General features: G+C 35.2%; 1 protein-coding gene and 1 pseudogene across 1 annotated transcript; both read left to right on the top strand.

Annotated features, from left to right (window-relative positions):
• Positions 1–10,954: 10,954 nt before the first annotated feature.
• LOC143439554 (olfactory receptor 7G2-like) lies at positions 10,955–15,122 on the top strand. The gene is made up of 2 exons (XM_076925911.1): positions 10,955–11,091; positions 13,002–15,122. The coding sequence occupies exons 1-2, from the start codon at positions 11,003–11,005 to the stop codon at positions 13,951–13,953; spliced, it is 1,041 nt and encodes a 346-aa protein (XP_076782026.1). The 5' UTR covers positions 10,955–11,002; the 3' UTR covers positions 13,954–15,122.
• Positions 15,123–25,281: 10,159 nt separating this feature from the next.
• On the top strand, positions 25,282–26,517 carry LOC143439553 (olfactory receptor 7G2-like; annotated as a pseudogene).
• The last annotated feature ends 567 nt before the right edge of the window (positions 26,518–27,084 follow it).

The following is a 27,084-nucleotide window of genomic DNA, read 5'->3' as shown; positions in this document are numbered from 1 at the left end:
AGAATATTTCAAACTTCACAACTAGGTAAAATATTCCATTTAGACCTCTACATGCTACATACGATTTTTTTTGCAAGAAATAAGTCTTTACTTGATTCTGATTTTGCTCTGCAGTACAGTGTCATCTGCTTAGGCTCCATTGTGGAGTCTGCCCTGTGTCTATGTAGACAGTACAACAGTAGCAATCTACCTGAAAAAACTCACAGGCAGTAGCATGGATTGGTTTGCATTTTTCTACATGCTGACTGCCAGTTGAACCAGCACCATTTGTTGAAAATGCTGTCCTTTTTTCTCCTTGATGGTTTTAGCTCCTTTGTCAAATATTAAGTGATCATTGGTGTGTGTTTTCATTTGTGGCTCTTCAATTCTGTTCCATTGATCTACTATACGAGTACCATCCAGTTTTTATTGCTCTGTAATATAGCTTGTGGTCAGGGACGGTAATTCCCCCAGAGGTTCTTTTATTGTTGAAGATAGTTTTTGCTCTCCTGGGGTTTTGTAGTTCCAGATGATTTTGAAAATGGCTCTTTCTAACTCTATGAAAAATTAAGTTGGAATTTTGATGGGGATTGTGTTGAATCTGTATATTATTTTTGGTAAAATGGCCATTTTTTTTTTTTTTTTTACTATTTTAATCCTGTCAATTCATGAGTATGGGAGATATTTTCATCTTATGAGATCTTCATTTATTTTTCTTCAGAGACTTGAAGTTCTTGTCATATAGATCTTTCAGTTGCTTGGGTAGAGTGACACCAAGGTATTTTATATTACTTGTGACTATTGTGAAGGGTGTCATTTCTCTAATTTTTTTTCTTAGCCTGTTTATCCTTTGATAAGAGGAAGGCTACTGATTTGTTTAAGTTGTTTACTAAGTTTAGGAATTGTCTCGTAGAATTTTGGGGGATACTTAAGTATACTATCATATCATCTGCAAGTAGTGATAATTTTATTCTCCCCTTTTAATTTGTATCCACTTGATCTTCCTTTGTTGTCTAATTGCTCTGGCTAGGACTTTGAGTACTTTATTGAATAGGTAGGGAGAGAGTTGGCAGCCTTGTCCAGTCCCTGATTTTAGTGGGATTGCTTCAAGTTTCTCTCTATTTAGTTTGATGTTGGCTACTGGTGTGCTGTTTATTGCCTTTAATATGGGTAAGTGTGGGCCTTGATTTTCTGATCTTTCCAAGTCTTTTATCATGAAGAGATGTTGGATTTTGTCATATGCTTTCTTAGCATTTAATGAAATGATCATATGATTATTTTTCTTTAAGTTTGTTTATATAGTGGATTAAGTTGATAAATTTCTGTATATTGAACCATCCCTGCATCCCTGAGATGAAGCCTACTTGATCATGATGTATGATCATTCTGATGTGTTCTTAGATTTGGTTGGCAAGAATTTACTGAATATTTTTGCAACAATATTCATAAGGCAAACTGAGCTAAAGTTCTCTTTCTTTGTTGGGTCTTTGTGTGGTTTAGGTATAAGCATAATTGTGGTTTCATAGAACAAATTGGGTAGTGTTACTTCTGTTTCTATTTTGTGAAATAATTTGAACAGTAGTGGTATTAGGTCTTCTTTGAAGGTCTGCTAGAATTCTGCACTAAACCCATCTGGTCCTGGGCTTGCTTTTTGTTTGTGAGATTATTAATGACTGATTCTATTTCTTTAGGGGTTATGAGACTGTTTAGATGGTTTATTTCATCCTGGTTTAACTTTGGTCCCTAGTATCTGTATAGAAAATTGTCCATTTCATCCAGATTTTTCAGTTTTGTTGAGTATAGGCTTTGTAGTAGGATCTGATTATTTTTTGAATTTTTTCAGTTTCTGTTGTTATGTCTCCCATTTTGTCTCTTATTTTGTTGATTTGGATACTGTTCTTGTGTCCTTTGGTTAGTCTGGATAAGGGTTTATCTATTTTGCTGATTCTCTCAAAGAACCAGTTCCTGGTTCTATTAATTCTTTGTATAGTTCTTTTTGTTTCTACTTGGTTGATTTCATCCCTGAATTTGAATATTTCCTACCATGTACTCCTCTTAGGTGTATTTGCTTCTTTTTGTTCTAGAGCTTTCAGATGTGCAGTCAAGCTGCTAGTGTATGCTCTCTCCAGTTTCTTTTTGGAGGCACTCAGAGCTATAAGTTTTCTTTGTAGCACCTCTTCCATTGTATCCCATAAGTTTCATATGTTGTGCCTTTATTTTCATTGAATTCTAAAATGTCTTTAATTTCTTTCTTCCTTTCTTTCTTCCTTTCTTTCTTTCTTTCTTTCTTTCTTTCTTTCTTTCTTTCTTTCTTTCTTTCTTTCTTTCTTTCTTCCTTGACCAAGTTATCATTGAGTAGAGCATTGTAACTTTCATGTGCATTTGGGCTTTTTTTTTTTTTTTTTTTAAAGGAAGACCAGCCTTAGTTCCTGGTGATATAATAGAATGCATAGGATTATATCAATCTTCTTGTATCTGTTGAGGCCTTTTTTTGTGACTGATTATATGATCAGTTTTGGAGTAGGTACCATGGGGTTCTGAGAAGAAGGTGTATTCTTTTGGTTTAGGATAGAATGTTCTATGGATATCTATTAAATCCATTCTGTTCATAACTTCTGTAAGTTTTACTGTGTCTCTCTTTAGTTTCTGTTTCCGTGATCTGTCCATTGTTGAGATGGGGTGTTGAAATCTCCTACTATTGTTGTGTGAATTTCAATGTGTGCTTTGAGCTTTAGTAAAGTTTTTTTTTATGAATGTGGGTTCCCTTGCATTTGGAGCATAAATGCTCAGAATTGACAGTTCATCTTGGTATATTTTTCCTTTGATGAGTATTAAGTGTCTTTTTTAAAATCTTTTTTGATAACTTTTGGTTGAAAATTGATTTTATTTGTTATTAGAATGGCTACTCCAGCTCGTTTCTTGCGACCATATGCTTGGAAAATTGTTTTCTATTCTTTTTTTCTGAAGTAGTGTCTTTGTCACTGAAGTGCATTTCCTGTATGCTGCAAGTTGCTGGATACTTATTCTCTATCCAGTCTGTTAGTCTATGTCTTTTTATTGGGGAATTGAGTTCATTGATATTAAGAGATATTAAGAAAAAGTGATTGTTGCTTCCTATAATTTTTATTGTTAGAGGTGGAATTATGTTTATGTGGTCATCTTCTTTTTGATTTGTTAAAAGAAGATTATTTTCTTGCTTTTTATAGGGTCATAGTTTCCATCCTTGTGTTCGAATTTTCCATTTATTATCCTTTGTACTGCTGGATTTGTGGAAAGTATTGTGTAAATTTGGTTTTGTTATGGAATATCTCATTTTTTTCATCTATGGAAATTGAAAGTTTTTCTGGGTATAGTAGCCCATGCTGACATTTTTGTTTTCTTAGGTCTGTATAACATCTGCCCAGAATCCTCTCTTTTTATATTCTCCTCTGAGAATCTGGTGTAATTCTGATAGGTCTGCTTACTACTTTCCTCCTTACTGCTTTTAATATTGTTTATTTGTTTTGTGTATTTGGTGATTTGATTATTCTGTGATGGGAGGAATTTCTTTTATGGTCTAGTTTATTTGGAGTTCTATATGCTTGATGTATGTTCATGAGCACCTCTTTCTTTTGGTTATGAATTTTTTCTATAATTTTGTCAAAGATATTTACTCTCCCTTTAAGCTGTGAATCTTCACTATCTTCTATACCTATTATCCTTAGGTTTTGTCTTCTCATCATGTCCTTAATTTCCTGCATGTTTGGCATTAGGGGCTTTTTGAATTTTGCATTTTCTTTGATGGCTGTGTCAATGTTTTCTATGATATCTTCTACACCTGAGATTCTCTCTTCTATCTCCTGTATTTTGTTGGTGATGCATGAGTCTGTGACTCCTGATCTCTTTTCTAGGTTTTGTATCTCCAGAGTTGTTTCCCTTTGTGACTTCTTTATTGTTTCTATTCCCATTTCATATCCTGGGTAATTTTTTCAATTTCTCCACCTGTTTGGTTGTGTTTTTCTGTAATTCTTTAAGGGATTTTTGTGTTTCCTCTTTAAGGGCTTTTACCTGTTTACATGTGGTCTCCTATATTTTTTAAGGGAAATGCAAATTAAAGAAACCCTGATATTTTGCCTCATACCAATCAGAATGTCTAAGATAAAACACTCAGGTGACAGCAGATGCTGGTGAGGATGTGGAGAAATAGGAACACTCCTCTATTGTTGGTGAAGTTGCAACTTGGTACAACCACTTTGGAAATCAATGTGGTGGTTACTCAAAAAATTGAAAATAGTTCTATCTGAAGATGAAGCTATATCACTCCTGGGCGTATACCCAAATAGGTGCTCTAACAAATAACAGATATGCTCCACTGTTTTCATAGCAGCCTTACTTATAATAGTCAGAAGTGGGGAATGAACCCAGATGTCTCTCAGTGGAAGAATAGCTATAGAAAATGTGGTACATTTACAAAATAGAATACTACTCAGCTATTAAAAACAGACTTCACAAAATTTTCAGGCAAAATATCATCCTGAGTAAGGTAACCCAGACCCAAAAGGATATACACATTATGTACTCAGTGATATCATAAAGGATATACACATTATGTACTCAGTGATAAAATCTTTTGGATTTTAGCCCAAAAGATCAGAATACCCACAATATAAGTCATAGACCACATCAAGCTTAACAAGAAGGAAGGCCAGAGTGCGGATATTTCAATACTACTTAGAAATGGGAACAACATAATCATGGGAAGTAAAGGGAGGGAGGGTCCTGGGTGGGAGACAGGAGTGGAGAAAATCAGAGGCAGGTTCAGCTATGAGAAGAGACAGGAGAGAAGTCAGACAGTGTCAGAAGAATAACTAGACATATGTAGGAGTAGAGGTCAAAGAATTGGGGGGGAGGGCACTAGAAAGTCCCAGATGTCAGGGATGTAAGAGGCTCCCAGGAGCCAATAGGGATGACATTAGCTAAATTACCCAACAGAGGTCAGATATTACTTGAAGAGGCTACCTCCAGTAGATAGGGATGGCCCCAAATGTGTTGGGGGCCGACTTTTAGCAGAAAGCGGCTATCAGCCTTGCAGTCATCTTGAGCCATATACCCTGACATGTGACTTGGATTACAATAGCCTACAACAGCTGAGCACACTCCGATAATCTTGGTTTAGATACCTTGAGATTAAAGGTGTGTGAGATTAAAGGTGTGTGACTTAAAAGTATGACTTAGAAGTATAGAGATCAGATTTAGAGACAAGACCTAAGGGCATGATTAAAGGTGTAACTTAGAGGCGTGGCTTAGAAGTAAGACATATAAAAGGCAGAGGCAGACAGTAGAGAATCAGACATTAGGTAGAAGACACTTGGCTCTAGAGAGAACCAGACACATCTGACATTAGGGAGACAGAGAAGAGAGAACCAGACACAGCAGAGAGAAGACAGGTAGCAGGGCACTTGGAAGAGAACTTGGAAGAAGTAACTTTGAACTTGGAGGCACTAGGGACTAGGAACTAGGAACTAGGAACTCAAGACTTAGGACTTAGACTAAGAAGAGACTGAAGAATAAACGGGATTGAAACACACTGTCTGGTCTCCATTCTTCAAGTCCGACCTCACTCTCTCTCTCTTGCTGAACCCTGACCCCGCGGACCGGAGCAGCAGCTTGGGCCTGGATAGAGTGGCCGCCCCAAACGCGGGGCAGCCCGGGCTTCAACATTTTGCTCAGGCCAAGACATTTTTTTTTTGGCTGCCCAAACATGGGGCTAGTGTGGACCCCAACACAAAGGGGCCATTCTTCCATCTCTAAATTTCTAACCCAGGATCTTTCTGTTTAAAGGAAATACAAAATGGAGCAGAAACTGAAGGGAAGACCATCCAGATACCACCCTACCCTGGAATCCATTCCATGAGCAGATACCAAACCCTAGACACTATTTGATGCCAAGAAATGCTTGTAGACAGAAGCCTTGTATGGCTGTCCTCTGAGAGGCTTTGTCAGCACTGAACTAAGACAGATGTAGACACTCACAGACAACCATTGGACAAAGCCCGGGGAACCCAACTGAAGAGTTAGTGAAGGACTTAAGGAGCTGAAGAGACTACAACTCCTTAGGAAGAACAACACTCTGAACTAACTAGACCACCTCAGATCTCCCAGGGACTAAACCACCAACCAAAAAGTAAACATGGTTGAGTCCATGGCTTCTGCTACATATGTATGTATGATGCCTTCTTTAGCATCAATGGGAGGTAGTGTGCTTCCCTGTGGAAGCTTGTTGCCCCTGCAAAGTGGATGATAGAAGGCTGAAGTGGGAGTGGGTGGGTAGGTTGGGAAGTACTGTCTTAAAGGCAAAGTGAAGAGGGAAGGTGTTGGGGGTTTGTGAGGTGAGACTGGGGAGGGGAACAGCGTTTGACATGTAAATATATAAAACAATTAATAAAAATATGTTTACTATAAAAAATGAAAAGTTGCTAGATTTACTTACATCATAGTGAATGATACCTCAAAAATTGTCATCTGCATAGTAAAGATTCACAAATCCTAGTTGTTGAATAATCCTGGAAGTGAAAGAGGTCTCAGCATTTTTAATCTGGTGTTGAAAGACTGATCTAGTTGGAGATTTACAAATTGTCAGTTTATAAGTGAAAGCAGAAAAAAAACCTGGATTCTGAGATGAGTGAAGGATGATAGTAACGATAAACAAATTTATTCAGAAAATAATATTCAAATAGAGAAAAACAATTAAATTGGAATTTAAATCAAGTCACACACACGATATTGCATAGAATCAAATTTTTAGCCATTTGATGACAATGTCTTCTGAACAAAGAAGAAACTATAGAATGAATGTGAATGCCTGTGAAGAGTATTTCACAAAAGAAGAACATAATTGAGTCACAATGTAAATATTCGATTTTGCCAGAAATTTTACATTTAATCAAATGGTATCTTAAACATTCTGTGTTATAAAATAAGTATGTGTAGTTAAAAATGCCTAGAGCAGTTTAAATTGTTTCTCCTATTGAGGACACATTTTGATGTTTCTATCCAATAACTAGTGGTCAGTCCTGAAAGCATTTTTTTTCACAATCAAAAATAAATAAAAATAACATATTATTTTTATATTTATATGCATATATACAACAACAACAACCATGGCTTTTATATGCCCAATAAATCTGAAGCTCACAAATAGAAAATGAGTCATATGTTCCCTAATGACCAGAAAACACATTGCATTGCAGAAAAGTTCTTATCCTGTTTGGATCATAGTTAGTCATAAAAATACATACATATAAGCAACAGTAAATGGACTCAGACTACATTAATGTATTTTATGTACATATACTTCTAACAGTAATAATTTTTTTAAAAATTAGTTTGACCCAATTAATTGTGTTTACAATAAATATGAATTCTAACAAATGATGATTCACTATAATATATATTAAGTTTTTATTATGTACTTTAATGTTTAAAAAAGAAATATTTATTCCTTCACCTCAGGAATATTTACTAACACCTGAATTTTTTTTAGACTATGGTGAAAATATTATGGGCTAGCTAATTGGCCATTTATACATATTCCATATACATATCTTTGTCACTGCCAAAACAAAATCAAGAACAATATTTAAATGTATTCTTAGAAAACTCCCTCTGTTTATATCAATCTAAATGCTAAGGGTACCATTAGATATCATTTAAAACATGTAGTAGAGATTTAGTGTATCTGTTTTTATGTTGAGATCTTTGGTCCATTGTGACATGAGTTTTGTACAGCATGATCAAAATGGATGTATTTGCATTCTTCTATATGCACACATCTAGTTAGACCAGTAACATTTGTTGAAAATGCTTTCTTTGTTACATTGTATAGTTTTTGTGCCTGTGTCAAAAAACAAGTGTCTATAGGATTCGGGTTTATTTCTGAGTGTTTGATTTGATTCCATTTACGAATGTGTCCATCTTTATGTCAATACCATATGGTTTTTATTACTATTTGTCTGTAGTGTAGGTTGAAATGAGAGATGGTGATACTTCCAAAGGTTTGGATAAGATTGTTTTCACTCTTTTGGGTTTCTTGTTTTTCCATATAAAGTTGAGTATTGTTCTTTCTGAGTCTGTAAAGAATTGTGTTGTATTTTTGGTTGGGATTGCATTTGGTGTAGACTGCTTTTGGTAAATTGGCCATTTTTACTTTGTTAATTTTACCAATAAAAGAGCATGGGAGATCTTTCCATTTTCTGATATGTTTTTCAATTTCCTCCTTCTAAGATTTAAAGTTCTTTTTGCTCAGGTCTTTCCTCAGGTTGGTTATTTACAGCAAAATATTTTATGTTTTTTAATTAATATTGTGAAGTGTTGGTTCCCTAATTTGTTTCTCATTGTTTATTATTTGTATAAAGGAGGGCTACTGATATTTTGAATTAATTTTGTATCCAGGCACCTTGCAGAAAGTGTGTATCAGCTATAGGAGTTATCTGGTAGAATTTCTGGTGTTGCTTATATATATTATCATATCATGTGCAAAAACCTATACTTAGAATCCTTCCTTTCCAAACCATAGCCCCTTGATCTCCTTTTTTTTTTTTTTTTTTTTTTTTTTTTTCGTTTTAGCTAAAATTTCAAGTACTATATTGTTTAGACATAGAGTGAGTACCATTATCCTGTCCCAGATTTTTAGTGCAATTGCTTTAAGTACTGCTCCATTTAATTTGATGTCAATCAGCTTGTTGTATATTGTCTTTATTTAATTTAGGTATCGGCTGTGTATCCCTGATCTGTTCAAGACTTACAATATGAAGAGATGTTAGATTTTGTCAAAGAATTTTTCACCATCTAAAGAGATGATCATATGTTTTTTCTTTTATGTTATTTACATGATGGATTACATTGATAGATTTTTTTTTAATACCTTGAACCATCCCTGTTTCCTTAGGATGAACCCTACATGATCATGATGGATGAGGTTTTTGATGTGTTCTTAGATTATGATTGTGAATATTATTGAGTATTATTGCATTACTTTTCATGAGGAAAACTGGTTTGGAATTCTCTTTATTTCCTGATTCTTTTGTGGTTTAGGTATCAGTATAACTGTGGCCTCATATAATAGTTTTGTTGGAATGTTCTTTTTGTTTCAATTTTGTGAAATATTTTGAGTATTGGTATTAGATCTTGAAGTCTGTTAGAATTCTGTGCTAAAACCATTTGGTCCTGCCCCCATTTGGGGGGTTAGGAGAATTTTAATTAATGCTTCTACTTCTTGGGGCATGATACGTTTATTTAAACCATTTACATGGTCTTGATTTAACTTTGGTATTTTGTTTATAATTTTTCAATTTTGTGGCATAAAAGTTTTTAAAATAAAACCTAATGCTTCTTTCTAGTTCTTTGTTTTCTGTTGTAATGGCCCCCATTTCATCTCTGATTTTGTTAGTTTGGTTATGTTCTTTGATTTTTAGTTAGGTTAAGGCTTTGTATATCTTGTTGAATTTCTCAAAAAAAAAAAAAAAACCCAAACAAACAAGCAAACAAACAAAAAACAAAGAAACATCTATTTGTTTGTAAGCCTAATATTATGGTATACTGTGTAACTCACTGATTATCTTGTATTATTCAAATGCGGATTTCTGTTTCCCCATATCTTTTTTTCATCTGGACATGGCATTGTAATGCAAAATTTTAAGAAATGCCTGTCTCAACTTTGTGGAAACATTGTTCCCCAGTCATTCCCTGATTAATCAATGAAGAGTTGTTCAGCCAATGACTGACCAAATGAGAAAATAGGGCTGGACTTCCACTCTAGCCAGGAAAGGGAGAGGAAGGGAGAAAAGGAAGCAGAGAGAGAGAGAGAGAGAGAGAGAGAGAGAGAGAGAGAGAGAGAGAGAGAGAGAGAGAGAGTGATTCAAAGAGGAGACAGGGTACTGGAGAAAACCATGAGAACACATCTGGCAGAGAAAGCCAGATCAACATTAGAATGCAAGTATCTCAGTGATTTTGGTAAGGAGGTATACAGAGTAGTGTAGAAGATAAGAATAGATTAATTACCACTCAGTTTTTGTGCTGTAAAGTCTGTTTAAGTAAATCTAATAGCATCTATATCAATTATTTGGAAGCTAACTAGGTTAAATAGAAAACTGCTACTTTAAAAATTGTACTAACACTTGCTTAGTTTTTTTATATTATTCCCTTTGTTTGAAATTTATTGATTTCAGTCCTGAGTTTGATTATTTCTATCCATCTACTCCTTTTGAGTGTGTTTGTTTCTTTTTGTTCTAAGCTTTCAGCTGTACTGTTAAATTGCTAGTACAATATCCCTCTAATTTCTTTATTCAGGCACTTAGTTCTATGAACTTTCCTCTTAGCATTGGTTTTCTTTGTGCCATGAGTTTGAGTATGTTGTATCTTCAATTACAATAAATTCTAGAAAAAATTTAACTTCCTTATTTATTTCTTCTCTCATCCAGTTGTGTGTGAACCAGTGGTTCAGTTTCCATGAGTTTGTATGCTTTCTGTTGTTTCTATTGTTGAATTCAAGATTTAATCTATGAAATTTGGATAAGCTACAATGGGTTATTTCAGTTTTCTTCTGCCTCCCAAGTGCTGGGATTAAAGGCGTGCACCACCACCGCCTGGCTATGCTTTGTGGTTTTTATTATACATTTTGTTTTTCTTCTTGTTGTGATCCTTAGCCTGAGAATCCTTATTTTTATGTTTAATGGGGTGTGCTTCTATATGTGTTTTTGTTATATGTTTTAATTCAAGGACCTTGTCAGGAATGAGCTAAAACAAGGGAGATAAAAAAACAATAGAAACGTGTATTCTAGGCCTGAAATATCATGGGATCTGTTGTGAGGGACTCTTCTGTTCTAAAGAGATAGTCTTTAAGGACTTGTACTCCTGGGAGAAGAACATCAGGAAAAAAAAAATCATTGCTCTAATGAGGAGCTTTGATTATTGAACTACCTGAGTTGAAAGACTGCATGATTCAGGCTAAGACCCAACTTAACATTCCTGTCCATTCCAGGAATCAATGCCAGATTTTCCTCCCACAAAAGTTTCTCCTGCCTCTGATATTTTGTTTGAATTTCCTGAGAAAAGTCATCCAGTCTCAATATCCAGGTAAGATTCTGACATCGTTCCTCTTGAAGATATGTATATTTTTGAAAATGCTGTGGCAATTAGAATGGATGATTTTACTTGAAATCATTGTGGGAGTTAATGCTATAAGATTTCATGAAGCTGAGGAGAAACAATACTCTCCATACTCTCATGCTTCTTCTGTCAGTGGCCTGTCATCATGTGTATGTACTGTTATCCTACTTGCTCTAACTGAGCTCCTCTAATCATTTCACCAAGAACGCATCCTATTTCTTTCTGAGAAGAGATTTGCCCCTTCTCAAACATGATGACACTTGTGTGAAGTTTCCTACAAAGACACACAAAAAACCCACTTAGACAGGGAAACCTACAACAGACAAAATTAATAACCCCATCAAAGTATAATGTGTGTTTATTTAAGTTAATTAAATAACTATAGATGTTGAGTTATGAAGCAGGGATACTCATATCAGGTGTATCACCAAAGGCTAATCTCTATACTGATGATAATTTAGAAAATCTGCATCCATGGAAGTGCTGTCTGTATGGCTTGCTGGCTCCACAGTCTGTAAAGACACCCATCTCTGGCAAGCTCATCTTCCTTTAGGCAGCTCTGGTAATCAGTGTCTCCTCTAACAGTGGCATTTTAGCCTCGTGACCCTCTCCTTCTTTCTCCCTGAAGGAGTATTTTAATGTCTATAGAAGAGAATGTAAAAATTTCTCCTTACTACATTCTCTCTCCTCTTTCTCCCCCCCCCTTCTGTATGTGTGTATGTGTATTTTATGTTGCTTGTATACATGAACATTGAGGTTAAATATCCACTTTTCAGAACAGTTTTTAAGGTTTATTTTTATCTGTAGTTATAAGCATATAAATTTCTCTGTATCTCTGTCTCTGTTTCTTTCTCTCACTGTGCATGCGTGTGTGTGTGTGTGTGTGTGTGTGTGTGTGTGTGTGTGTACATGTGATTGTAAGGGTTCCCTGAAGCCAGATATAGTTGAGTTGGGGTTTTATCATGTTGGAAGTGACATGGCATGAGTACTGAAAACTAAACTTTTATATTCTGCTGAGATATATGCACTCTTAACATTTAGATTGTCTCTCTAATCACTTCACTTTGGTTTTTGAAACAAGAGTTTGTTGCTGGCCTGAAATTAGTAATTTAGCTAAACTGGATGGCAAGTAAGATGCCAAGATCTGACCCTCCCTTTTCCTTTCTAGTAAAAACATTACATGTATATCTTTATTTTTAAAATGCATTCTTAGTATCAACATTATGTCTTCATGGTTGGTAGAGCAATTATTTTGCCAAGTGAGATGAGACATATTTCTAGTCCCAGTAAATTGTTTTTCTCTCTCTCTTTCTCTCCCTGTTTCTCTGTCCCTTTTGCTCCTAGTGTGTGTGTGTGTGTGTGTGTGTCTTATGCATGTGAATACAAAAGCATGTGCATGTAGAAGTCTAATGTTTATGCCAAGAACCATTTTCAATGGTTCACTACCTTATACATTGAGGCAGGACCTCTTAATCTCAGAGTTCAATATGGCTAATCTTGGTAGATACCTTGCTCTGGGTTTTCCTGTCTTGTCTTCTTAGGCTGGGATTACAGATGGACATATATGCCCAAGATGGCACTTCTGATTGTTAGAATATTAGTCCCTATGCTTGTGTTACATGTAATTACAACAATGAACCATCTCTCTGCCTGATTTTAATTATATTCTTGTACTCATGTTTGGCCAACAATTTGGGAACTATAATAAATGCTACAGACTACTAAATTGGATACTTAATGTAAGAAATTGATAGTTTTTTGGTTTTGGAGATTAAAGGCCAAAATCATGATGTCTAGAGAGGTAGCTGTCTAATAATATTGTGATATTGCTAATGTTCATATTGTTTTTTCTTTTTCCACTCCATGTTTTCCATCAGATTCACCATGAACATGAAATCTGTAAACCAAACTGTTGTGTCAGGATTCATTCTCCTGGGACTCACAGATGATACCAAGCTGCAACTTACCATCTTCAGTCTATTTCTTTCCATGTACCTTGTAACAATCCTAGGAAACCTGCTGATAATTCTGGCCACAAGCTCTGACTCCCATCTCCACACTCCCATGTACTTCTTTCTCTCTGGTCTTTCTTTTAATGACATAATTTTAGTCACATGCACAATTCCAAAGATGCTGGTAAATATACAAACAGAAAACCAGAACATCACTTATGGAGGATGTCTATCTCAGGTCTTCTTTGTCTTGATGGCTGTTGGCATGGAGAATTGTCTTCTTGCAGCAATGGCCTATGACCGCTATGTTGCTATTTGCCATCCACTTAGGTATAGGATCATAATGAACCCCTGTCTTTGTATCCTAATGGTAGCATTTTCTATAATAGGGAGCATGGCAAATGCCCTGGTCAACGGTTTAATGGTATTACATTTGTCCTTCTGCACAGAGCTTATAATCCCACATTTCTTCTGTGAACTTACACAGATTACTAAACTTGCCTGTTCCAACACTCTTATTGATAACATACTCATATACATTTCATCTTGCATATTTGGTGGTGTTCCTCTCTCTGGCATCATTTTGTCTTATAGACAAATTGCAACCACTGTCTTGAGAATGTCATCATCAGAAGGAAGATATAAAGCATTTTCCACCTGTGGGTCTCACCTGTCAGTTGTTTTTTTATTTTATGGAACTGGTTTTGGGGTCTACATCAGCTCAACAATTACAGAATCATCCAGGAAGAGTGCTGTGGCTTCAGTGCTGTATTCAGTAGTCCCTCAAATGATGAATCCCTTTATCTATAGTCTGAGGAACAGAGATATGAAAGAAGCCTTGAAGAAACTCATCAGTAGGGTAATATTTCCTCTATGATACATCATTTATTTTTGACTATAATTTCTTAAGTAAGCTAAGGAAATGTAGTTGTTTCATAACCTGAATATAAGTTACTTTTATTACTTTGATTATTCATTCACTTTACATCCCGATCACTCTCCACAACTACCCTCCTTCTTCTGAGAGGGTAGAACCCCTCCCTTTGGTAGTCTTCCACATTGAACATCAAATTTCTGAAGGGTAGGCACATCCTCTCTCACTGAAGCAAGACAAAGCAGCCCAGCTAGAAAACCATATAACACAGAGAGGCAACAGGTTTTGAGCTCCAGTTGGTTGGGATCCACATGAAGACAGTGTAGCAATCTGCTACCTATAAGCAGGGAGGCCTAATTCCAGCCTGTTTGTGCTCTTTTGTTGGTCATTCAGTCTCTGAGAGCTCCATGAATCCAGGTTAGTTGACTCTGTTGGTCTTCCTGTGGTGTTCCTAACCTGTTCAGGGCCTGTATTCTTTTCCCCATTCTTCCATAAGAGTCTCTACGCTGCTTACACTGTTTTGCTGTGGGTGTTTGCATTTGTCTGAGTCACCTGCTAGGTAGAGCCTCTCAGAAGACAGCCATGCTATACTCCTGCCTGCAAACATATCAGAATATTAATAGTGTTTGGGAATGATGCTTGAGCATGGAATGGGTCTTAAGCTGGGCTTGTTGTTAGTTGGCCATTGCCTCAGGCCATCCCAACATTCCCTCCATCCCCCATCCCAACATTTTTTTTTAGAGAGGATAAAATTTGTTTCCAAGACTTTGTGAGTGTGTTTCTTTCCCTATCACTCCACTCATGTTCCTGCCTGGCTACAAGCCATGGCCTCTTCAGGATCTATATTTTCAATGCTGTGAGGCACTGCTAAAGTCACCTCCAACAATTCTTGCATGCCTCTATTATCCCAGGTCTTTGTCATATCCTAAAGTTACCTTCCTCCTCTCCAGCACTCTCAGTTGCAATTCTCATGGCCATGTGGCCATCTTTCTTGTCCCTCCCCATACCTGATCCTGAACCCTACCATTCCCCTACCATCTCCACTCCTACCTGGTTCCCTCCCTCCGTCTGTGTTCTATGACCATTTAATAAGCCATTTTAAGTGAGATACAAGCATCCTCTCTTGTACCATCCTTCTTTTAGCTTTGGGTCTCTTTGGGTCTGTGGAATGTAATATGGATATCCTGTATATTATTACTTATAACTTCTTATTAATGAATCCATACTATGCTTGCCATTTTGAGTCTGGTTTCTCTCAGGATGATATTCTCAAGATCCATCCACTTGTCTGCCAAATTTATAATGTCTTTGTTTTTAACAGGTAAATAGTATTTCACCTAATTAATAGTATTTTTAAAAATTTGTTCTTTACTTGAGGGACATCTTGGTTATTTCCACTTTCTGATTAATATGAACAAAGTTGCTGTGAACCTAGTTGTGCAAGTGCCTTTGTGGGATGGTAGAGCATCTTTTGGGCATATGCCTGGGAATGGTATAGCTGGCTCTTGAGGTAGACCTATTGCCAGTTTTCTGAGACATAGTACAATTGATTTCCAAAGTGGTTTTTCAAGTTTACTCTCCCACAAACAATGAAGAAATGGTCTCCTTGCTCCACTTCTTTGTGAGCATATGCTATCACTTGAGTTTTTTTTTTTTTGTTGTTGTTTTTGTTTTTTTTTTTTATTCTTAGCCATTCAATCAGGTAAAAATCTAAGAGTTGTGTAGATTTTAATTTCCTTGATGACTATGGACACCCAAATTATCTTTAACTGAGTTACTTCTTGAGTTCTTCATAAAACTTGGATATTAGCCTTCTGTCAGATGCAAGGCTGGTAAAAATCTTTTTCCAATCTCTAGGCTGCTGTTTTGTTTTTTAACAGTGTCTTTTGCCTTACAGAAGTTTTTCACTTTCATAGTGTCCTATTTATCAACTGTTGATCTTAGAGCTTGAGCCATTGCTGTTATGTTTACGAAGTTGTCTCCTGTACCAATAACTTCAAGGCTAATCCACTTTCTGTTCTATCAGATTTAGTCTATCTGGTTTTAGGTTGAGGTTTTTGATCCATTTGGACTCGACATTTATGTACAATGATACATATGGATCTCTTGCCTTCTTCTATATACAAACATCAAGTTAGACCAGCACCATTTGGCAGAGACATTTTCTTTTTTCCATTGTCTAGTTTTCCTTTTTTGTGTGTGTGTGAAAATGAAGTGTCCATAGGTGTGTGGGTTTATTTCAGTGTCCTTGACGCAATCCACTGACCAACCTGTCTGTTCTATGCCAATACCATGCAGTTTTTATTACCCTTGCTCTATAGTGCAACATGACTTCAGAGATACTAATACCTCTTGAGGTTTTTTTATTGTTCAGGATTATTTTAGCTATCCTCAGGTTTTCAGTTTTCCATATGAAGTTGAAAATTTCTCTATCAAGGTCTGAATTATGTTGCAATTTTGAGGGGAATTGCATTGTATATTTAAATCATTCTTGGTAAGATGGCAATTTTCACTATGTTATTTCTGCTGATCCATGAAGATGGGGGATCTTTCCATCTTCTGATATCTTCCTCAATTTCTTTCTTCAGTGACTTGAAGTTCTAGTCATCTAGCTCTTTTGCTTGCTTGGTTAGAATTATATAAAGTTATTTTATATTATTCATGGCCATTGTAAAGGTTGTTGTTTCCCTACTTTCTTTCTTGGTCCATTTATCATGTGTATAAAGGAGAGGTACTGATTTCTTTGAGTTAAAATGTTTCCAAGCATTTTGCTGAAAGTGTTTATCAGTTGTATTTCTCTGGTAGAATTTTTGGCGTCAGTCACACATACTATCATATCATCCACAAATAACAATATGGCTTCTTTCTTTTCAGTTTATACCCACTTGATCTTCCCTTGTTTTCTTATTGCTTTGCCTAGAATTTCAAGTACCATATTGAATAGATAGGAAAAGAGTGGACAGCTTTGTCTTGTCTTTGACTTTAATGTAAATGATTTGAGTTTTTCTCCATTTAGTTTGATATTGGCTATTGGTTTGCTGTAAATTGCTGTTAATATGAAGGGGTGTTGAATTTTGTCAATGACTTTTTCATTATTAATATGATGATCATGTTATTTTTTTCATTCATTGTGTTTATATCATGGATTATGTTGACAGATTTTTGTATATTGAGCCATACCTGAATTCCTGGGATGATGCCTAGATGATCACAGTGGATGATGCTTTTGATGTGTTCCTGCATTTAGTGTGGGAGTAGCTCTTCTTTAAAAGTCTGGTAGAATTCTACACTAAAATGATTTGGCCCCAGGTATTTTGGTTGAGAGACTTTTAATGACTCTATTTGCTTAGGGGTTATAGGGCTATTTAAATAGTTTATCTGATCTTGATTTAACTTTGTTAAGTAGTGTCTGTCTAGAAAACTATCTATTTAATTTCATTTTCCAATTTTGTGGAGTACAGGATTTTGAAGTAAGATCTAATTATTCTCTGAATTGTCCAATTATCTGTTGTCCTGTCTCTCTTTTCATTTATGATTTTGTTTATATGGATACTATTTCTTTGTGTTTTGGTTAGTTTTGCTAAGGGTTTGTCTGTCTTGTTAATTTTCTCAGAGAACCATCTTTTGGTTTAGTTGATTCTGTATATTATTTTCTTTATTTCTAACTGATTGATTTCAGCCTTGATTTTGATTGTTTCCTGACTTCTACTCCTCTTCAGTGGGCTTGCTTCTATTTTCTAGAGCTTTCAGGTGTACTTTGAAATTGCTGGTAGGAGAAGTTTCTAATTTCTTCATGGGGGTACTTAATATTATGAACTTTAAGATCTTAGCTCTACTTTCATTATGTCCCATAACTCTGAGTATGTTGTGCCTTCATTTTTATTGAATTCTAAAATGTTTTTAAGTTCTTTCTTTATTTCTTTTCTTACTCAGAAGTCACTAAGGAGAGAGTTCTTCAATTTCCATGAGTGTGTAAGCTTCTGGTGTTTCTGTTGTTCTGGCAGTCCAGGTTTAATCCAGGGTATGATACAAGGCATTATTTTATTTTTCATATCTTTTGAAGCTTGCCTTGTGACCAGTTATATGGTCAAATTTTGGAAAAGGATTTATGTTGTGCTGTGAAGAAGTCATACTCTTTTGTTTTAGTGAAATATTCCATAGATTTCTGTTAAGTCCTTTTGGTTCATAATGTCTGTTAATTTCATTATTTCTGTGTTTAGTTTCTGTCTGGATGACCTGTCAATTGGTGAGTGTGGGGTGTTGAAGTCTACTATTAATGTGTTAAGTTAACTGTATAATTTAAGCTTTGGCAATGTTTGTTTTACAAATATGTGTGCCCTTGAGTTTTGTTCAGAATTGAAATATCATTTTTGGTTATTTTTTTTCACTTGATGAGTATAAATTGTCCTTCCCTGTTTCTTTTCACTAATTTTAATTGAAAGGTTAATTTATTAGAAATTAGAATGGCTACTCCAGCTTGCTTCTTGAGTCCATTTGCTTGACAAACATTTTACAGCTCTTCCTCTAAAGTAATTTCTACCTTTCTTGCTCAGGTGTGTTTCTTTATGTAGCAGAGAGAAAGATCCTGTTTCACATGCATTCTGTTAGCCTGTGTCTTTTTAGTAGAGAATTGAGTCCACTGATATTGAGAGGTATTAATGACTGGAAGTTGTTTAATATGTTTTTTGATGTTTGTGATGTTAGTGTGTCCATCTGTTTGTGTGTGCTTCTCTTGTTTTTGCTGGTATGGTATTACTTATTTTCTACTTTTCCCTCCTAAATATAGTTATCTTTTTTGTATCAGAGTTTCTTTTGTTAGTTTGTTTAGTAATTTCTGTAGCACTGGATTTATAAATAGATATTTTATTATTTTTGGATTTTTATTGAAATATTTTGTTTTCCCCATTCATGATGATTGAGAGTTTTGCTTGGTATAATAGTTGCTATATAGTATATGATTGTTGTCATAGGTTTTTTTTGAAGGTTGTAATATATCTGTCCAGGCCCATCTAGCTTTTAGAGTCTCTGATGGAGGTTGGGTGTAATTCTGATTGATCTTTCCCCTTGCTTCTTTTAATATTCTTTCTTTTTTTCTGTAGATTTTATGTTTCTATTATTATGTTGAGGAGAATGTTCTTTTAGTCCAACCTAATTGGTGTTCTGTAAGCTTCTTGTATCTTTATAGGCATCTCATTCTTTAGGTTGTAAAAGTTTTCTTCTATGGTTTTGTTGAGAATATTTTCTGGGCCTTGGAGCTGTTGCTTAATACTTTCTTCTATTCCTATTATTCTTATGTTAAGTCTTTTCATGGTATCCCAGATTTCCTGGATGGTTTGTGGCAGAAACTTTTTTAGAATATCATTTTCTTTGACTGATGTATCAATGCCTTTATTCTATCACTTATGCCAGAATTCTCTTCTCCATTGTTTGTTCCTGTTCTCTTTGGTAGGTTTGCCATCGCCAGGATTCATTCAGTTTATGTTTACATTATTGCTTCTATTTCCATTTTCAGGTCTTGAACAGTTTTGTTTATTTCTTTCACCTATTTAATTGTCTTTTCCTGTATTTCTTAAAGAGATTTATTTCTTTCCTATTTAAACACCTGTACGTGTTTGATTGTATTTCCTGTATTTCTTAAAAGGATTTATTCCTTTCTTCTTTGAAGGCCTCTATCAACTCTATATTATTGGGTTTAAGGTCATTTACTTGAATTTTAGTTGTGTTAGGATAACCAGGGGTTTCAGTAGTAGTGTAACTATGCTCTGAAATTGTCATATTGCCCTGGATTTTGTTGACTGTATTCTTTCTACAGCTAGTAGCCACATGGATAGCTCGGTTTCTGGATGTTTCTGTTGTGTAAGTATTGGGAGGGGGCTTAACCTTGATGATCCTGGTATAACGGGCTTCTGTCAGGCATTATTGGGCTGTATGTCTTTGGGTCAGCAGGTCTGATGAAGGTAGGCAGAGAAGTAATGGAAAAAAATGGGATACAGAAGGGATAACATACTGCTCTGGCAGTTTAGGGTGCCCCAGAGAACTCAGTGGATAGAGAAGATAAGTCAAAGAAGATACTCTAACCTGTGTGGTTTAGGATCTGTAGGTCTGATAAAGCTGGGTGGAAAGTTGGCAGGAAATGGAGGTCAGCTGGGCATAGAAGACTGTTCCTAGAAGCTTGAGGTAGCTCAGAGGACTCAGCAGGCAAAGAAAATAGTTAGGGACAGGGAATCTAACATGTATGGTTTGTGATCCACAGGTCTGATGAAGGTGGGTGGATAGATTACAGGATAATGGAGGTTGGCTAGGAATTGAAGACTGCTAAGGACAGCTTGGGGTGCCCAAGATGACTCAGAAAATAGGAACATCAGACTCTTTTGCACCACATTCTTCTGAATGTCTGCGTAATGAAATAACTCAAACATTTTGGCATCCTCATTGTTAGGTTTCCAAGACAGGTAGACTATTATGGCAGTGCTGATGGCAATGTTTCAGGGTGATGGTTCTCAAAAAGAACGTTTTACAAAGTATTTATTGGTTGAATGAGCAAACCAGTTTGCAGCAGTCACACTTAACATTCTCTAACTGTGACAGTTGGCACTTGAACTCTTTTGTTCACAACTGATGCATCTTCAGCGTACCCATGGTATCCCACCTTGCTATTTCAGTATTTGAGTGGGCGACTCCCCCTTTTGCCCTATATATAAGACACTTTTCTAGATTGACACTGTCCTCTACCATTTGAATTGGCCTGATACATTTTGCTGAAATCTTCTATTTATTTTCTATGAAGTTTTTCTGTGTTCAGTAGTGTTTTTGTTGCTCCAATTTAAATTTGTGCTGAGATCTGGGAGAGATCCTTAAGTTCTCCTTTCTTCATTTGATCATTTTAACTGAATCCTTAACTTCCAATTCATTCATCTTGTGGTATGAATCATTTGCCTGTTTTGGCCTTTTTCACCCACCATAGATGACTTTCAGTTTTAGAGTCCATTTCTTCACAAATTTCTTTTCATATACTCTATCCACTTGTCTCCTTTCATCTATTTGTGTAAGAGCCATGACAGAGCAATCCAAGTGAATTTCTTAGAGAGCTTCCTAGGTACATTTTCAACAGAGATGTTTGGGTGTGTTCTATTTTTCCACAAAGTCATGCTAATATACCAGGCTATCTTCTTACATACAGCTGACTGGGTATCTGTACTACAGCACTCATCCCCAAGTCTCACTGTATCTAATTGTTCCGTCTTTTTGCATCTTTGGATCTGCAAACCCTACCTTCTGGTGTCCATATACAATGGTGATTTCCTTCTAGCAAGTTTGCTGCCAGCCCCTCAGTTACTGGACTTGGAGAGAAAGATTTTTCAATCCAGTTTTTGCCCTAATCCTGGGATTTCTTTTCTGTCAACTTCTCAGAAATCTTTGTCTAACCAACTCTGGGGTACTTCTGATTTAACTCACATGCTTCCACTTCTCTTGCATGTCTTCTCATGCCTCTTTTTTTTCTTGGAATCTCTGATGGCATTTAGCTTGCTATCTTGTTTTCTATTGCAACACAATCTTGCCTGATTATATTATGGATTATTAGTGTCTTTGGCCAAAAAATTGCACATTTGATCTCAAAATTCTACAGATACTAACAACTGTTGCGAATGTACTAGCAAATGATCTGAAGCACCCTGCATTCAAGACTTCCATCTCTTCCCTCTGTATCTCTTGTCACAGATAAAAAATTCTCCTGGAAGAAACCAAAGCTCCTTACAAGGATAACCATAATCATTGGCTCATAACTCTCTCTTCCTTTAATTTAGACATAACAGATCTGGGCCTACCACAGGCACAATCAAATCCTCCAGTCCCACCAAAAACTCCTCAATTTCTTCCTCAACTTTCTCAACCAACACCTTCATCTCTTCTTTCAAAACCCCTCTACACACTGATCTCACATCTAAATGTCTATAGGCATTGTCATTTTCCTAATCTACTACCCTTCAACATTTTTACTCTCCATAAGTCCCATTGTATCTCTTGTTTCACTAACAACTCCCACCAGGTCTCATACTGATGGGATCTATCCTTTCAGGGAGGTGGCGTGAGCTCAAAGGCCTCTCTATATCTGTATCCATTCCTATTTGTCTGATCTGTAGAGACACATTTAGACTCTTTTTCAAATGATGCCACCAAATTCATTAAGAAATGTAGGTACATTACCAAGTCATATACTTCACACAGCATGACCTATGTATTTCTTTTTTGTTTTTTGTTTTTAAATTTTTTTCCTTTTTTAAAAATTATCAAATCATAATTTTTACTTTTTAACACAGGGGTTATAAACACAAAAATGTAGGGTGTAGGGAAATGGATGACCTATGTATTTCTTATACCCAGAAAGCAATAAACATTATCTACTAAATAAACAAAGGGACAGAAACCACATGATAATCTTATTAAAGGAAGAAGTAACTTTAGCAAAATTCTATATCCATTTAAAATAAACATTTTGAAACAAATAGTGAGACAGATGATATACCTCAACATAATTAAATACTTAAAAAATAAACTTACAAATAATATAAGCATAAATATAGAGAAAGTCTGAGCATTTCTGCTAAAATCAAGAGTAAGACATGATGTGTACTTTTCCTATACTTTTTCAAAGTGGTACTGGAATTCTTTGCTAAAAGTATAAGATAATGTAATGACCTAAAAGGGTTATAAATAGGAAAGAAGCCAAACTATGTTATGCTTTTATATATAAGCAACACTAAGATTCTTATGCAGTTAACAATCACTTTCTAAAAAGTATCAGACTATATCATGAGCATTTCTGTGCACAAATTTCAGACTGACAAAAAATAAGAGAAATAATCTTTCACAATATTCTCAAATCATATATTTTAGGCTAACTCTAGTCAAGCCAGTATAAGACTTGTATAGTAATAGGTTTAAGACATTGAAAAAAGAAATTTAAAAATACATGAGAAGGTAAAAAAAAAAAAAACATCAATGCTTATGGATTAGTATTATTAATACAGTAAAATTGGCCAATCTATAAATTCAGTATAATCCTCTTCAAAATGCAAAATGATATTTTACAGAAATTGAAAGAACAATTTTCAGCTTCATATTGAAACACAAACAAATTTAGGACAATTAAAACAAAACTAAATAATAATGTTTAAAAAACCTGCTGAATGTATAAGTGTGCCAGATTTCAAATTATAGTTAAGAGGTATAACAATAAAAACAATATCATATTGCCATAAAAACAGACAGTTTGATCAGAGAAATAGAACTTAAGGTCCAAATAAAATGACATATATCTATGATTTTTGAAAAAAATCCAATAATTCATATTGTATAAACATAGCATATTCAACAAATTGTGCTGGCCATACTGGATGCCACATGTGCAGGGGGATACATATTTATTCTCCTGCACAAATTTAGCTTCTAATAAATAAAGAACTTCAACATAAGGCCAAATACAGTTGATTTTATAAATAGAGAAAGTGGGGAAATTATCTTAAGCTCTTGACACAAAAAAGTCTAATATTGCAGGCACTAAGACCAACAATAAATGAGACCTCATGAACCTGAAGAGCTTTTGCATGGCAAAGAACACCATTATTTAGACCCCATGTCAGGCTACAGAATGGAAAAAAAAAATTTATCAATCATACATCTAATATAGTTCTGAGATCTAAAATATGTAAAGAAGTAAAAAAATCTGTACATCATGAAAAATAATTTAAAAACTGTGCTACAGAAGTAAGAGAAGATTTTTTTAAAGGATGAAACATAAATGGCTGAGTAATACAGCAATGTTTGACATTAGGAAAACGCTAATCAAAACTACTTTTAGATTTCACCTAGAGCAAACTGAAAGTTCAAGATCAATAAAATGAATGAACACTCATGCTGGGCAGGAGGTAGAGTAAGATGAACACTTATTCACTGCCGTTTTGAATACAAACCTGAATAGCTACTATGGAAACCGTTGGGGTGATTCTTTAAGAAGCTGGGAATAGTATAAAGTAAGGGACAAGGCAATAGAAAAATGTCCCTACAACAAGAAAATAGAATAGGTATGGATACATGAGGAAGGAAGGGATTGGACTGGATCCAGAGGATCAAATGATCATGTAGAGGGAAGGGATCAGTGAGAAATTGCAGGAAGTGATATATAAAACTAAGAGGCATTTGAGGTGTCATATGGAAACCTACTAGAGTAGAAACATTTTAAATTCTACACATAAATGGGTAGAGAGATGATGGGGAGGGGAGGGAGACATATCACAAGTCTTAGAAATGTAGCTCAATAAGAACAAGACTGAAATGTGAAATGTTTGATTTTTTTCCTCCATTCCAGAAAGCCTGCTTATGGAGATAAGTTATAAGGCTGATGTGTTTGTTTTGTTTAAGGGTGTTAATCACATGCCTTACAATGTCCAGCTTTAAATAAAACAGTAGCCAAAATGAAAACATTTAAGTAAAATAAAAAATATATAAAATGCAAAAGTAAACAAAGTTAAACACATTGTCTTCTTTCATAAAAAAGTAATTGCAAACTATGTTTAAAATTAATATTTTATAAATTCAGTGTGTGGCATCATAGTACATTAATGCTGTCTTTCTCTCAGCAGTGATCTTAAGAAACAGACAAGAAATATGCAGCAGAAAAGGAACAAAAATTTAGATTCATTCAACAGAGATGATGCACAGGAAAGATAATCTTGTTTGAATTGTTATGATATTTGAAAACATGGACAGCTACAATTGTTTACATATAAATAGAACATATTCATAAAAATGGAATTAGATCCAGGCTAAATGATATCATGGAAAAGATAATGAACTGTAGTTTTAAAGAACTTTAAAAAGGATGTATGAAGTTTATAAAAACAGTCTATGCAATTATATGAATTTTGTGAGGAAACTCAGTTGTGTTCAACTGGTCTCTAGCATAAGAGAATCAACTATTCAAGACTCTCTACTATTGTTAGTATTGGTCTTTAAGGATATGAACTCATGAGTTTAAACTAATACTCATGTACTTGTTCTAGTGAGGAGCTTCAAACATCAATCCTCCTGAGATTAAGAGATAAAGCATTCAGCTTGTGACCTACTCAACAACATTTAAAAACCTTGAAAGATCCTGGATGCAGTTCAGATATAATTCATCTTTCACTAGGAGCCTCATCTTTCCTGTAGTCTGTTTGCATTTCTAAGAGAGATTTTTTTTTCTATTTACAACATATGGGTGAGATATTTACATCATTCAGAAGCATAGAAAAGAGATACAGACCACATGATTAATTTTCAGAAATGAAGGAGGAATTTTTAGCCTCTTTGTCAAATACAATGACTTTTAGTATTTTTTCAGGCTTGTGTAATAATTCTTGTGCTGATAGTAGAATGGTAAAAGGAAGTTTACTATGGATATTAATTACTAGAAAGCCATAGCTAGGTAGAACAAATTAGATGGTGTTGCCTTCAAACTAATTTCCTCACATTTGATTCTAATTAGAAATAGAGGGCTAAATTGGAAAGAGGATTGTTTTCTAACAAATATAATTTTACTGTGTTATTCGCCATTCCTGTACTTCAATAACTTCTTGCCTCCTTTCCTTAAGATTCACTTGTATCATGGAAGTTGAAAACAAATCAATTGTTTTGAATACATTTTTACATGGACTCACAGATGATACAGAGCTGCAGCCCTTCATCTTTGGTCTTTTTTATGCATATACTTGATCACCATTTTTGGAAATCTTCTTATAATTTTGGCCATTAATTTTGACTCCCATCTTCACACACCCATGTACTTCTATCTCTGTCATCTGTCTTTTAATGACATGTATTTAATCAGTATCACAGTCCCAAAAATGTTGGTGAATATACAAACACAAAATCAGAGGATCACTTATTCAAGCTGCCTCAGTCAGGCCTGCTTTGTTGTAGTTTGTACTATATTTGAGTGTTTTCTCCTTGAAATAATGGCTATGACTGCTACATAGCCATTTGTTATCCACTAAGGTACACAGTCCTCATGACCCCCTGCTTCTGTGCTATTCTGGTTCTTATCTCTCTGTTCTTCAATGGTCTGCTGCATAATTTCATGGTGCTGCACTTGTCCTTCTACATAGACATGGAAATCTTCTACTTCTGTGAAATTGCACAAATCATCAAGCTTGCCTGTTCTGACAGCCTCAGCAACAACATCCTGATATTTGTAACAGCTTCTATTTTTGCTGGTGTTTCTCTCTATGGAATAATTTTTTCATATATCCACATTGTGTTTACAGTATTAAAAATGCAATCATTAGAAAGAAAGTACAAAACCTTTATTGTCTCATTTATTAGTCGTTTCCTTGTTCTATAGAACAGGATTTGGTGTATATATTACCTCAAATGTAATTGATTCAACAAAGAAGATTGCTGTGGCTTCAGTGATGTATTCAATAGTTCCTCCAATGATGAATCTTTGTGTCTATACTTTGAGGAACAGGGATATGAAGGATGCCCTGAAGAAAGTTATTGGTAAGAGAGCTTCTCTTCTGTGATGTGTGATGTACCATGGGCTTGGGTGATTATAGTATGTGAAAGTTATAACATTTCTGTTGATAAAATGCCTATTTCTTCTAACATAATGACTCACTGAACTTAACTTGGTTTTTCATCTTTCTTGCTTTGGTTTTATTTCCTTAAATTTGGGAACAGAAATTCTTTTTAATATAATTCTACTTCATTTTATTTATTTTTGGTGTTTTACCTATATATATGTAAAAATACTGTGAATATGTCTATTTACTATATAAGCCAGAAGAGGGTGTCATAGACTTGTACCACAAACTGAAAATGGTTAGTAAGCTCCAAGTAGGAGGTGGGAATCGTGGTCTTCTAGTGGATCAGACACTGGTTTTACAAGTGAACAATTTTTCTAGCCCATTATGATTTTGCTTTTAGTAACATGTATACATGCATATATGTGCATTTGTCTGCACATACATATGTATGCCACATGTGTGCAAATAACTATTGTGATTATTGTGGCCAGCAGAGTGTTTTAAATCCTGTTGAGCAGAAACTGGTGGTTGTATGCTGCTCAGCCACAGTGCTGGGAAAATAACTTCTAGA

The sequence above is a fragment of the Arvicanthis niloticus genome, chromosome 27 (assembly GCF_011762505.2).
Source record: "Arvicanthis niloticus isolate mArvNil1 chromosome 27, mArvNil1.pat.X, whole genome shotgun sequence".
NCBI lineage: Eukaryota > Metazoa > Chordata > Mammalia > Rodentia > Muridae > Arvicanthis > Arvicanthis niloticus.
The sequence above is the reverse complement of the archived record's forward strand: the minus strand, read 5'-3'. Positions and strand labels throughout refer to the sequence as shown.